The sequence below is a fragment of the Procambarus clarkii genome, chromosome 13, assembly GCF_040958095.1.
Source record: "Procambarus clarkii isolate CNS0578487 chromosome 13, FALCON_Pclarkii_2.0, whole genome shotgun sequence".
NCBI lineage: Eukaryota > Metazoa > Arthropoda > Malacostraca > Decapoda > Cambaridae > Procambarus > Procambarus clarkii.
In genome coordinates this window covers 21,427,171-21,442,500 of record NC_091162.1, presented here as the reverse complement: position 1 = coordinate 21,442,500, position 15,330 = coordinate 21,427,171, and the positions used below count along the sequence as shown (strand labels likewise).

The window sequence follows — 15,330 nt, the reverse complement described above, 5'->3', positions numbered from 1 at the left end:
CTATAGTGCAGCCATGACCAATAGTTGCCAGATGCCACCTAGAAAAAAAATCCAGGCAAACATTATAGTGTGTGAGCTTCAGTATTGAGCGAGCCACCAAGACTAACGCACACAGCATAAACTCACAGCATCGCCTACAAATGCCATAATATATATGTTCATGCTATTATTTAGCAATGATAGTATTACAGAAGACCCCTGACTGTGATTAAACTGACCAAGATTCTGATAATAGCAGGATTGTGGTGATATTTAGCGCTGTGCTCCATGGAGGGAAGAGTAATGCTGTGGGAGGGAGGGTGGTGGTGTCGTCTTCTGACTGTGTGTGGCCACCTTTTATTGACTGCACTCACCATACCAGCTTAGTGGTTCACTATGGTGAACACAAATGTAGATACTTATATAAAACATGTGTATAGAGTGTAATAACAGCAACAGGAGTAGGTTGGGAGCCGCCATTTTGGGGAGGGAGGCGAGTCGTCTGCACGACTTGTCATGTTGTTTACTGGTGGCCACTATGGTCTTTGGGCACCATACCAGCTTATTTGTACAGGTATGGTGAATAAAACAGGTAGATACTTGTATATAATGTGTGTATATAGCATAATAACACCACAAACAGTATTGTTGGAGGAGAATTAGTGCATCTGGCCTTGAGGGCAGCTGCCACCAACTGACTGTGTGAATAGCTACGTCTTTGTGCCTTTACTCTATACAAGCTTAGATGTACAGTTATGGTGAACAAAACATGTAAATACTTATATATAACATCTGTGTATAGTGAATAAATGCAAAAACAGTATTGTGGGAGGAGAATGAGGGTGAGTGAGGTGTTGTTGAGGGAGGGAGTGGCAACGAGAGGCTGGCTGGTGTGTGGCGGTCACTCCTCGTTGCATTTTGATTCACATTACCAACTTAGTGGTTCGTTATGGTGAGCAGAACATGCAGATACTTATATATAACCTGTGTATATAGTGTAATAACAGCAAAACTCTTTGTTTAGTGTTTTATGAACATAATAATTGAATCACTAATATGCACACCATAATTTTGAGTACAGCGATGGTTCACACATTTTATTATATAAATATATCACAATTCACACTATTGAATAATATGCAGGCGATGAGTCACAATAACGTGGCTGAAGTATGTTGACCAGACCACACACTAGAAATTGAAGGGACGACGACGTTTCGGTCCGTCCTGGACCATTCTCAAGTCGATTGTGACGTGCGCCAGAGCAGTATGCTCTCGGGGCCGGTGGGGTGCCCGGGGCGGGGCGCGCGAGTTGCCGCAAATATATTTTTGTTCATTTTTTGCTCACAGTTCCAAATACATTTTATTTGTTTTTACGTGCTAATCCTATGTATAATGAACACGTACACTACATTGTGGTAGTAAAACATCCGTACTGTCCAAGGACACTGTTACGTGCATGACACTTGTGTACACATATCTTGCACATATTTACCATGTATCATGCTAATTTATGTATATATACAATCTATTTACAGACTATACACTGTCACACAATATATACATTCACCATCAACACATTCAGAACACCACGAGTGTGAGCAGCCACACCCAGCCAGCCCTCCCTCACTTCGCCAACATTGCCCCTCCCATCATACAGTTATTCTCACCAATGTTTCATGTTCATTTATGTATATTTACAACATATGTACACACTATACACTGTCACACACTATATACATTTACCATCAACACATTCAGAACATTGCGAGTGTGAGCAGCCACACCCACACAGGCCCTCCCTCACTCCAACATCTTACTCGCCAACTTAGCTCCTCCCACCATACTGTCATTGTTTTTATTACACAATTTACACATGTTATATATACTTATCTACATGTTTTAATATTTACTAGAACTATGCAAGTAAGCCGGTATTGTGTCCAAACAGTACAGTGGCCATCATACACTGCATAAGAAATCACACAGCAGACGACACTACAATTACGACGTCACATCCCTCACCAAAATATCTCATATGGGCCACTAGCAGCTGCCTCGTATGGGCCAATAGCAGGTGCCTCGTATTGACCAATAGGAGCTGCCTCGTATCGGCCAATAGCAGGTGCCTCATATGGGCCAATAGCAGCTGCCTCGTATGGGCCAATAGCAGCTGCCTCGTATGGGCCAATAGCAGCTGCCTCGTATGGGCCAATAGCAGCTGCCTCGTATGGGCCAATAGCAGCTGCCTCGTATGGGCCAATAGCAGCTGCCTCGTATGGGCCAATAGCAGCTGCCTCGTATCGGCCAATAGGAGCTGCCTCGTATCGGCCAATAGCAGCTGCCTCGTATGGGCCACTAGCAGCTGCCTCGTATCGGCCAATAGCAGCTGCCTCGTATGGGCCAATAGCAGCTGCCTCGTATGGGCCACTAGCAGCTGCCTCCTATGGGCCAATCCTGGTCACTAATTTCTGTAAATGAATAATTGACCACAAGTTTATTTTGAAAAGGAACCTAAGAAGTCGTTTGAAGATTCTTAGATGGACGAAATAATGCTGTGGTGCTGTGGCTAGCACTGTGAACATCGTGAACAGCATTGAATCACTGATATTTGAACATTGTACCCAGTCATTATCCCACTCAAACTCTTCTATAATACTATCACGGCTAAATAATACAGGTTATATATATATATATTGACATTATTAGGCGATGCTGTGGTCACACGCTGAACAGCAGAGCTGTGCGCTCATGCTGCGAGTGCCAGCCTTGGTTGCTCACTCACTACTGAGGCTCTGACACCTGGCAATGTGGACCATGATTTTTTTTAAAGATGGCATCTGTTTACAAGAGCCCTGAGGACGCTGATGTTAACCCCATGTATCCGCGGGAGTTTTGAATGGAACGTGAAAAATAAAAACACCAGGAGGCGCGTTGCGCACCCGAAGCCTGGGCCTGCAGGCGCGTTGCGCAGTTAAAGGGTTAAAATTGTGTAATTTGTAGCATTTATATAGTGCAATATGTGGAACATTGCTATGCTCATAATTATGGGGCTCATGTATGTGACATGTATATTATATTCTACGATCAGTCAAACAGTGTTTGTGGTGTTATTACACTATATATACACATTATATATAAGCACATGTGTTGTTCACCATAACTGTACAACTATGCTGGTATAGTGGCCATCCTACAAAGCATGACAAGTCACAAACCAGCCAGCAGACGAATACTCCTCCCTCACCAAAGTGGATCCTCCCAACATAATACTTTTGCTGTTATTACACTATTGACTTACATTATATAAGTATCTACATTTGTGTTCACCATAGCGAAACACTAAGCTGGTATGGTGAGTCCAAACAATAATTGAGGTCGCCACACAGTTGGCTGATGCTGCCTCCCTCCCTCACCAACATCCCTCCTCCTTCTCCTCCCACAATACTGTTTCCTGTTATTACACTATACACACAGTATATATAAGTATCTACATGTTTTATTCACTATAACTGTACAACTAAGATGGTGTGGTGTCCAAACAGCATAGTGGCCATCATTCACTGCATGACAAGTCACACACCAGCCAGCAGCCGACGCTACCTCCCTCACCAAAGTGGCTCCTCCCAACATACAATGGGGCCTCGACTTACGATGCTAATCCGTTCCCAGAGACGGATCGTAAGTCGAAGCGATTTTTCCCATAAGAAATAAAGGTAATTGAATTAATCTGTTCCCCACCCTCCAAAATATTAACATACAAATACATTTTATACGGAATACAATGTTTTTTTCTAACTACAATACAGTACCAAAGTTACTCTTACCTTTATGGAGGGCTCTTGATGGCATATGGAAGATGGTGATGAGGGGGAAGGATGAGAGTTGTTACTGTTTGGAAGGGGAGTCCCCTTCCGTTATCACATCAGGCAGTGATGTTTTCTCTGGGATACACACTCTCCTACGTTTTGCCTGAATACCACTAGGACCTGGTTGTGGTTCAGTGCTTGTTTGTCTCACTACAAATTTGTCAAGAGACATTTGTTTTTCCCTTCGTTTTAACATTTATCTGTAATGATGCATCAGTGTCATTGAATAGGTTAAGGCAACGACCTACTGCAGCTTGATTTGGGCGAGTCGTTTCAGCAAAGGTTTGCAATTCTTCCCATGCTGCACACATTTTCTTAATTGTTGAGGAAGAGTCATTCTGTACTCTTGTTTCTGCTCTATGGTCATCCTTACATGGGTTTTCATATGTTGAGCCTTACCACTGACTTTCCTGGCTCGTAGCGTGATATATAATAATTACTTTAATGTTCAAAATGCAAAAAATCACCACAAAAGCGGAATTTCTTATAGGCGCGATCATCACTAAGCGGGCAGCTGTAGTAAACTGAGGCAGGTCAACCGCGTGAGCGGGAACCACGCGCTTGGTCGACCCGAACATGTACCAACAAGTATCAAAAGTCGACGACACCATCGGATGTCGAGTCACATTTTTTTATGAAATTTACATCGTACAGTGGTACCTCGGAATGCGATTGTCCCTGTATGCGAGGTTTTCGGAAGGCGAGGTGTATTTACTCCAAAAATTTGTCTCGGAAGGCGATGGTTACTTCGGGAGGCGAGTTTGGACGCGAGTTTGTTGATACGCGTACAGCCGACCTAGCGCGTGGTGGTTCGGCGATCGTCGCCCCTCCGCCCCGCCGCCCCTCAGTTTATTATTGTCTCGCGCTCAGTGACTACCCCCACATCAATTCTTCTCGCGGATTTTCAGTGTTTTGTTGGATTTTTGGTGATTTGTCTATACAATTTGTTATTATATATCTCACCATAGGTCCCAAGAAAGCCAGTGGTAAGGATAAAGGCCAGAAAGCTCATGTGAGGATGACAATAGAGGAGAAATAAGAGATCATTCGGAAGCATGAGAACGGTACACGTGTTGTTGAACTTTGTAGGCAGTACAACAAAGCCACATCAACAATATGCACTATACTTAAGAAGAAAAATAAGATTATGGGTGCTAAAGTGGCAAAAGGAGTAAGAACATTAACGGCACAAAGACCACAAATACTTGAAGAAGTGGAAAAGTTGTTATTAATTTGGATACACGACAAGGAGTTGAGGGGTGATAGTGTTTCGGAGGCCATTATTTGTGAGAAAGCCAGGGTGTTGCACGAAGACCTTCTAAAGAATACCCCTGCAACGAGTGATGCAGATAAGAAAGAGTTTAAGGCAAGCAGGGGCTGGTTTGAAAAATTTAGAAAGAGAAGTGGTATCCATAGTGTTACAAGGCATGGGGTTATGTGATGTGATTATGGAAGGGGACTCCCCTTCCAAACAGTAACTCCTCTCCTCCTCCCCCCTCCTCACCATCTTCCATACACCTACAGCACTTGACAGCAAGGTAAGTAATAACTGGAACACAGTTTTGTAGGTTTATTTAGATGAATTAGGTAAATTAGGTATAAAAATTTAGTTTGATGTGGGGTTTTTGGGGTAGTCAGGAACGGATTAATTCATTTCCCTTTATTTCTTATGGGGAAATTAACTTCGGAATGCGAGTTTTCGGAAGGCGAGGCGTCTCCAGGAACGGATTAAACTCTTATTCTGAGGTATGCCTGTAACTCGAAATTATCGTAAGTAGGGGCAATCGTATGTCGAAGTGTCACTATTTCTTTTGCTGTTATTATGCAATATACACACACATTATATATAAGTACATGTATCTACATTTGTGTTCTCGATAGAGAATTACTAAGCTGGTATGGTGAGTCTAGACAATAACAGGTGGCCACATAGTCAGCAGACGACACTACCTCCCTCCGTCACCAAGATTATACCTCCCAACATACTACACAGTGCTAATTATCACCACAATCATGCTATTATCAGAATGCTGGTCATTTTTATCACAGGGGTCTTCTGTAATACTATCATTGCTAAATAATAGCAGTTGCATATATATATATATTTTTTGACATTTTTAGGCAATGCTGTGATGAACCAATCAACCAGGTATCACAAGCTGAACAGTAGTTCTGTTAGCTTATGCTAAATGTGCCAGCCTTGGTTGCTCACTCAGTACTGAGGCTCTCACACCCAGGAATGTTACCCACTTTTTTTTTTTTTTTTTTTGAAAGTGACATCTCTATACAGGAGTCCTGAAACACAGGATGAGAGCCCCGTGTACCCGCGGGAGTTTTGACTCCTGCACTATACCTACGATCACCATGAGGCGCTCTGCACACCCTCGATCTTGTGCCCAAGGCACTCTGCACAGTGCCGTGTGTCTATTGTGGAAAAGTTGCTTGAATCGATAATCAAGCAACTTGAATCATTGATAATCATTGAATCGATAAAGGGCCGCTCTTGTTTGATAAATTTGCTTATATTCTATTCCAGCATATTTTAGGTAGTTGACAGTGGAAGGGATTATGACATACCTTGTACCTTGACTTTAGAAAAGCTTTTGATGAACTTAAATTAAGGAACACGTGCAGTAAGGAAGGTTGCACGAAGGAGTGGTAGTACTGTACTGTGTTATTTATGGTTGCGAAATGCAGGTGTGATATGAACATGAAAATTGATGAGTTAGAGTAGTGGAAATTAATAATAAAGTACGAGAATCGTGTGTGGTATTAAAAAATTGATTAAATGTCAAATTTAGTTGACATTCATTTGTTAATCATGAATTTTTTCTATTTCAGGAGATGGGAAATTCTTCTCTGCAACTTGTGTGGTTCATCAGGTGTTCATGTTGCCTGTGGAGGTCTGCCATTCACATGTGTTGAATGGACCTGCCCAGTGTGTGCAGACATGATAACAGAGAGTGTAAAACGTATGCGACAGGAAGTTCGTAAGAGACGCCTTCAAAATAGAAATGTCAAGTTAAAACAAAATTCACTTGAATCCACTTCACATGAGATGGCTGTGGGAAATAGCCAATCAGCAGAGGAAACAGGTTCCATTTATAGTGATTGTTCTTATGAAGACATGGCTGTCGATTCTGGAATCTGCAATGAAACGCCTTGTAAAAGAAAGTTAGAAGTTATGGACTGGAATGATGAAACTCCAGCAAAGACGAGTAAAGGAGACAGTGAGGACACTGTTCTTAAGCTAACATATGCTAGTGATTCAGATGATGAAATTGACATTGAGCTGGGGGAATACCAGGTTCCTCCTCATACCATTATTAGAGAACTTAAAGAGCATGGGGAGGAACTACCTTCACAATTAAGAAGATTAAAAGACTATGCAATTCGAGCACAAAAAAGAATGCTGGAGTTAAGGCTGACTGAAGCTGAAATGGTGATGATGGCAAAAGAGTCTTCAAAGTATAAAGCTTTTTGTGTTAATAAATCAGACATACAGAGGTTTTATCGGTATAGCTTGCCCTTAGAAAAGATGTTACAAATGCTAAAGCTAATTACAGCAATTTTTGATCTTCGGAAAGCTGCTGTTGAAGAAGCTCAATCTTCATCTGCAAAGAAACAGAAGAAAACAAAATCAATTACACCAAATGGTAGAAAATGTGGGAAAAAATCTGCTCCAGGAACTCCGAAAATAAAAATTCCTCTTCTGAAAAGTGCTCTTGCACAGTCATTGATTGCTGCAGGAAAATCACCAAAGACTGTAGAGCAACATCAGGTAGAAGCAATTGAAGACTGTTCAGTTCTAGACACTTGGTCAATGCAAAACACACAGCCCAATAACATGGAATACTCGTCATCCTTGAATATTGAAAAGGTTTCTGGAGATGGTAAAGATGTGAAAGGGGTCCTTCTCAGTACAAGTTCTGCTGCAACTGTTACTATCAATGACAATAGTAATGAAGCATCTATCCAAGCTCCTGAATCTCTTAAGACATGTGGGGAAACAAGCCAAATATCAAAGTCAGGTGAAGCTCTTATGCATGTACAACCTAAGACATCTGCAGTTGATGGTCTGCTGGAGGATCAGAACACAGAGTCCAAGAATGGGAAGAGTACAAGTACGAAAGGGGTTAAACAGGTAAATAACATGTTTAAGGTATTGTTTAGCATAGTGTTGTTCCACACATTTAACTATATAAATTCCTCAAATTACACACTCTTGAATATTACTAAAAAAACTAGATATTAAAACATTAAAAATGTATTTGCAGCAGCTTTCACCTTTCTGCTCACCTAGGGCACATCGCCACTTGCATGTCCTCTCTCAGCGAGTGAATATTTCCACACTTCCTTGTTCCATTACAGCCAAAGTATGTCACATACATTATTTATTTTAATACAAGACCAAAAATGAGAGGGAAATAGTTTTTCTGCTCACCCCAGGTCTTGTCATATTTTATACCTGTCCCCTACAGGTACTATATGTTAATGAAACACTTGATTTTTTTTTTTAAATTTTGGACTAGCCTCTCTAGCTCCCTGGTACATCAGCTCTGATACCACAAAGGTCTGGTACCACAATTCTACCAGATCTCTGGACTTGTGCAAGCCTACCAAACACCATGATCTGAGTCTGGTGTGCTCATAGAAGTGAGGGGAACATAATAATTAGCAATCAGCCTAACATAGAACAAAAAATGCAGTGGAAATAGTGGCACCTCCATATAGCAGATCCCAATAAATTTAAACCAAGTCTGTCCAATAAATTTTCCCTCCATTTTTTTAATTGAAAAGATGCTGCTGGAGAAGTTAGCGAAATATAGTTCATTGGTTCATTTTCATAAAATTTTCTTGTTTTTTATATATATATATATATATATATATAATGTGTGTGTGTGTGTGTGTATATCACGAAAATAAACACGTGATTAAGAATGTGACAATGTCAGACCACGGGCAAGGAAATTCCTGTTTCATTTTTCCTCCGTGGTCTGACATTGTCTATATATATATATATATATATATATATTATGTATGTATGTATGTATATGTATATGTCGTACCTAATAGCCAGAACGCACTTCTCAGCCTACTATTCAAGGCCCGATTTGCCTAATAAGCCAAGTTTTCATGAATTAATGTTTTTTCGTCTACCTAACCTACCTAACCTAACCTAACCTAGCTTTTTTTGGCTACCTAACCTAACCTTACCTATAAATATAGGTTAGGTTAGGTAGGGTTGGTTAGGTTCGGGCACATATCTACGTTAATTTTAACTCCAATAAAAAAAAATTGACCTCATACATAGAGAAAATGGTTGCTTTATCATTTCATAAGAAAAAAATTATAGTAAATATATTAATTCAGGAAAACTTGGCTTATTAGGCAAATCGGGCCTTGAATAGTAGGCTGAGAAGTGAGTTCTGGCTACTAGGTACGACATATATATATATATATATATATATATATATATATATATATATATATATATATATATATATATATATATATATATATATATATATATATATATGTCGTACCTAGTAGCCAGAACGCACTTCTGAGCCTACTATGCAAGGCCCGATTTGCCTAATAAGCCAAGTTTTCCTGAATTAATATATTTTTTCAAATTTTTTTCTTATGAAATGATAAAGCTACCCATTTCATTATGTATGAGGTAAATTTTTTTTATTGGAGTTAAAATTAACGTAGATATATGACCGAACCTAACCAAGCCTACCTAACCTAACCTAACCTATCTTTATAGGTTAGGTTTGGTTAGGTAGCCGAAAAAGTTAGGTTAGGTTAGGTAGGTTAGGTAGTCGAAAAAACATTAATTCATGAAAACTTTACTTATTAGGCAAATCGGGCCTTGCATAGTAGGCTGAGAAGTGTGTTCTGGCTACTAGGTACGACATATATATATATATATATAATATACTTATATAAATATATTACAATTCTATATATATATATATATTATTACAATATTATATATATATATATTATATATATTTACATGTATATATATATTATATTTATATATTATATATATATATATATATTATATATATATATATATAAGTATATTTTGGTAGCAGTCTTTCTTGTAAACATATGTTGTTGAATATGACCGAAAAGGTAAGATTAATAATTCTAACACGAATCTTCTCAATATTTCTTATGTTTTTCTTCACTGTCGGTGGTAATAAAAATATAAAAATTCCGAAATTATATATAATATTTATACATACATACATATATATATATATATATATATATATATATATATATATATATATATATATATATATATATATATATATATATATATATATATATATATATATATATATATATATATATATATATATATATATATATATATATATATATATAATCTATCTCTCATTGAATATGACTGCATATTCTGTATTTACTATCTTTTGATTTAGGGCTTCTATCCCTCTAACTATTTTCTTAGCATCAGGGCTTAGCTGAAATAGGAGTTCTCCAAAACCCATTTTTGTAATTTTAAGGTGAAGAAAAGAAGTGAATTACTATAGAATGTATTACACTTATTTATACAATTTGCACGTTTCGAACCTCCATGGTTCATTCTCAAGTGAAAGGAATTTTCAGGTTTGGTTGATTTTATACCCGCACTGGGTCAGGTGATAAGACAATAAAGGTGAAAACATGGTGGGATACATTAGGGATAAAGGGGGGTGAAACATAAGAATAGAGGTAACTGCGGAAGGCCTATTGGCCCATACGAGGCAGCTGCTAACTACATACAAAGATTAATCAAGTGTAATTGGCCTGTTATGTTGAACAGTGTCTTCTATGTTGGCATCGTTATGTTCTGGTCTTGTCCTTCTCATGGTGGGTATTGTAAATAGTTCCGTGATTTGGGTGTTCATGGTAGGTTGTTCCATTCTTATGTGAATTGCTTCAAGAATTTGTAATCTTCTTACATCTTGGGTTTTGTCTATTATACAGGTATTTTTGTTCAACATTTCTCTTGTTAGGGTGATGTCATGGGCTTGTCTCATGTGATTCCTGGGGGCACCGGATTGAAGATGGCATGTCAAACGCCTCGTCAGCTTGGTCGACGTCATACCTATGTACTTAGATTGAAGGTTACATCCTTTGTGGGGGCAAGTGTACATGTATACAACTCTTGACTGCTGTAGAGGGTTCTCCGTCGGCTTCGGGCTGTTTATAGGGGAGTGACTGTGATTAAGACTGTGCAATGTTGAGATATAAGTGAACACTGCTGTTTATGATGTTCACTGTACTAGGCAGGCAGGCAGGCAGCCACAACATTATATCATTGTTTGGTCCATCTAAGCAACTTGAAATGACAGCTCAGGTTCCTTTACTTGTGGAAACTTGTGGAAAATTATTCATTTTCAGGATTTAGTGACCAGGATTTTGATAATACTGAACAGTACTGTAGAAGCATTATGCCTACTATTAGTGATGGGTGTGTGGTATGTTGAGAGAAGGAATACTAGCGTGTGGTGGCACAATGCTGTTTGGACATGCCAGATGAGCTTAGTGATTTGTTATGATGCACATTGGACGTACTGGTTTAAAAACCTGGACATGAAAATAATGCTAGTTGGGATCATGCGGAGTTTTTTCTATTCCCAAGTCTGGCCTGGGCTATGCATGTTTTGTGATAACTTGATCTAAAAGGCTGTTGCTTGGAGATGCCCGCAGGCCTACATATCCATTTATAACTTGGTTGGTCTGGAACTTTTTGCAGGAACTGATCATATTGTTTCTTGAACATGTTCTCCTTTGTTATGAATATAACCATAATAAAGTTATGGTTATGTAACCATAGCCATACCCTATAACCTATACCATATATGGTATGGTGGTATGGTACCATATATGGCATATATATGGTATATATGGTACTATAACCATAATAAAGTTATGGTTATGTCCGACCAAATATTTCTTATATTTGAGGATATTGTAAAGTTGTAGGCCTCTCATGTTCATAAAGTGTTCTCTTGGTGTTCAAAAGAGAAATTGATCAACACCACCTAAAAATACCTGATCAACTGGGTTGTAATTCATAACTTAGATTGCGAGCAGCAATGTCTAATAGCCTGGTTGACCAGACTACCAACCAGGGTATGAAGCTGCAGAATCAGTGATCCTCAAAACCACCTCAAGATAATGCTCCACTCACCTATGGAAAAAGGTAGATTAACCCTTAACATGCTCGGGGTTTAATATCCTGTCATCCCCACAGGCGCATGTCATTTTGAAAAAAAAAAAAAAAATCTTCCTAACCTGTTAATTTGTGTTCACTGATCACAGGAAAAATAATAATAAAATCGTAAGTGGCATATATTGCCCGCTATAGGGCGGGGAAGTCTGGCAAATTATAGGCGCTGACTCAGCGTGCGTCCCAGGCGGTCTGTTGCTCGCAAGCTGTCAGGCCGGAGTTGCCACAAAGAGATAATTACTGAGTTATTTCAATGTCTCTGATTGATTTTTCATACTTTTTTTGCTGTAATATTATTCAATAGTGTGTAGTTTGATATATTTATATAATAAAATGAGTGAATCATCGCTGTACTCAAAAATATGGTGTGCATATTGTTGATTCAATTATGTTCATCAATCAGTGAACAAATACTTTGTCGGTTATTACATTATAAGCACAGGTTATATATAAGTATCTGCATGTTTAGTTCACTATAACGAACCACTAAGTAGCTATTATGAGTCAAAAAGTAACGAGGAGTGACCGCCGTTTACCAGCCAGCCACTCCCGCCCTCCCTCCAGTCATCTGACTCACCCACATTCTCCTCCCACAATAATGTTTTTGCTATAATTCACTATATACAGACGTTATATATAAGTATCTACATGTTTTGTTCACCATAACTGTACATCTAAGCTTGTATGGTGAGTAAATGCACAAAGACGTAGCTACTCACACAGTCAGCTGGTGGCGGCCGCCCTCAAGGCCAGACGCACTAATATTTCTCCTCCAACAATACTGTGTGGTGTTATTACGCTATATACACACATTATATATAAATATCTACCTGTTTTATTCACCATACTTGTACAAATAAACTGGTATGGTGCCCAAAGACCATCATGGTAACCAGTAAACAACACCGTCGTCTGCACGGTGGCGTCGTGCAGACGACGCCACCGCCCTCACCAAAATGGCGGCTCCAAACCTTCTCTTGCTGTTTATACCCTCTATACACACGTTTAATATAAGTATCTACATTTGTGTTCACCATAGAGAACCACTAAGCTGGTATGGTGAGTGCAGTCAATAAAAGGTGGCCACACACAGTCAAAAGACATCGCCACCACCCTCCCTCTCACAGCATTACTCCTCCCTCCATGGCGCACAGCGCTAAATATCACCACAATCCTGCTATTATCAGAACCGTGGTCAGTTTTATCACAGTCAGGGGTCTTCTGTAATAATATCATCGCTACATAATAGCATGAACAAGTATAATTTGGCATTTTTAGGCGATGCTGTGGTCACAAGCTGAACAGCAGTGCTGTTAGCTCATGCTGCGTGCGTCAGGCTTGGTTGCTCACTCAATACTGAGGCCAATAACACCCGGGAGTTTGGCCCACGATTTTTTTAAAAAATGGCATCTGTTTACAAGAGCCCTGATGAAGGTGTGGTGAACCCCGTGTATCCGCGGGCTGTTTAAATCTTGCGTAGTACTCCAACACATCATATGACGTGAAGCGCAGTTGACTGGAACAACGTCCAGCACGTCATATGACGTGATGCGCACTTTAAGGGTTAAAAGGTCTTTGCTAACAGTGGGTCAGGTTTCATCTTGGAAGCTTGGTGCTGTTTCCTAGGGCTTGCTAATACTAGCGTTTATGGTCAGGGAGCTATTGTAGGGCTCCACCAGAAAAGAACATATGATTGCATTCAGTGCTCGACTATTACAATGAAGTAATTTTTGTCTTTTCAAAATTCACATTCTCTCCATTTAAAATTTCTTTGTAGACATTTGTTTTCACAATCCTGCAGTTTTAGATTTTCTTCCATTATTCTTCAGTACGTCTTGGTCGTTAACCTTATCAGCAAATATTGACATGTTGGATCTCACCACCTCGGGTTGGCTTAATTTATACACTGACGTTGGATTTATTTATTGGAAATACGAGTTAAAATTTATCTTATTTCTTTACAGGAAACACAGACACTAGGAGCCTGCCGTAAGCTCTCGCTTGAGTTTGCCTCCAATATTGAGAAATTGGAAGAGAGTTATACTTCCAGTCCATCTACAGACATCCTTCTAGACTCATCTCATAGGTATGAGAATGTACTGATGTCTATACCATTAATAGCAAACACTAGCATTAGTGAATTGTCTAATGATGTTGAAGTAGAAGTCAAAAAGTGTACAAACCAAAAATTAGCAAATGAGGAAAACTGTGGATCAAGCTCATTAAAAGCTGAGGTAGAACTTGGATCTGCAGGTAAGAGTTGTAATATAAAAGGGGAGGAAAAACTAAGACAAACTGTCTTAATGCCTTTTAATTCTGATGTTAATCAAAATTTAGAGCCTACCAAAAAGAAACGAGTGAAGTCTCACTGTACTGATAAAAATAAGTACGTGCAGAAAACACTGTCACCTTTCATTTTGAAAAGAAAGAATCCAAGTTAAGGAATAGTTAAAAGGTGAGAAATTGTAAAGCATAAGGGAAGATATTTACAGTGACTCCTTATGTGTCTTGGTATTATTTAGTTCATTGCTTAAGTGTTTAAAACATGTTTTGTGAAGTACAGTATCTTTTCTTTCTTCCTCGAAGTGCAATGGTCTTCATATTCCTGACTTATCAGGTATTTGATGGGTTAGTGTGAGACATATATAATTTATTATATAGTACATAATTCATGATTTTCTTTGAAAAATTTTAAAAGAGAGAGAAATATTAGACTTTCAGGTGATTAATATAACTCTTAATGTATTTTTTATATTCAGTAGGACATTCTGTCCTTTGGCAGTAAAAGTTGTTGAGCATTCATTACTGGATTGATCTTGTTGATCATCTGGTGTGTTTGCTGATGAGATTGAAGACAAATACCAGTACTTGTATGTAGTAAAATGACAAAACGAGATTTATGTGATGATTTGGCCATTAAATTATATTTTCTAAAGTTGGAAGTTTTCTGCAGTGTTTACAAGACTTGATGTGTATTTTTTTTATTTTAGTACAGTATAAGAATTATACAAAAGCTCTCAAATGAGGGTGTATAAACTTATTAGTGCTGGTTCAATACATAACAGTAGTTGTATCCATGGGCACTACAAGCCTCACTGATCATGCTGTCATCAGAGAAGTCTGGTTTTGGACCCAGCTGCTAGAGTACATGAAAACTAAAATTGGCCTCAGTTAAATCACAGGCAATTCAATTTGTGCCCATGTATTGTTGGGGCATACAGCACT

The 15,330-nt window shown here is 38.8% G+C and overlaps 1 protein-coding gene across 1 annotated transcript in view; it reads left to right on the top strand.

The window, feature by feature from the left end:
* LOC123757248 (uncharacterized) overlaps positions 1-14,665 on the top strand; it is a 67,143-nt gene extending 52,478 nt beyond the window's left edge. The window contains exons 8-9 of the mRNA XM_045740768.2: positions 6,690-7,992; positions 14,070-14,665. Coding sequence (XP_045596724.1) covers positions 6,690-7,992; positions 14,070-14,546 — 1,780 coding nt within the window. The 3' untranslated portion in view covers positions 14,547-14,665. The remainder of the gene's footprint in view (positions 1-6,689; positions 7,993-14,069) is intronic.
* The last annotated feature ends 665 nt before the right edge of the window (positions 14,666-15,330 follow it).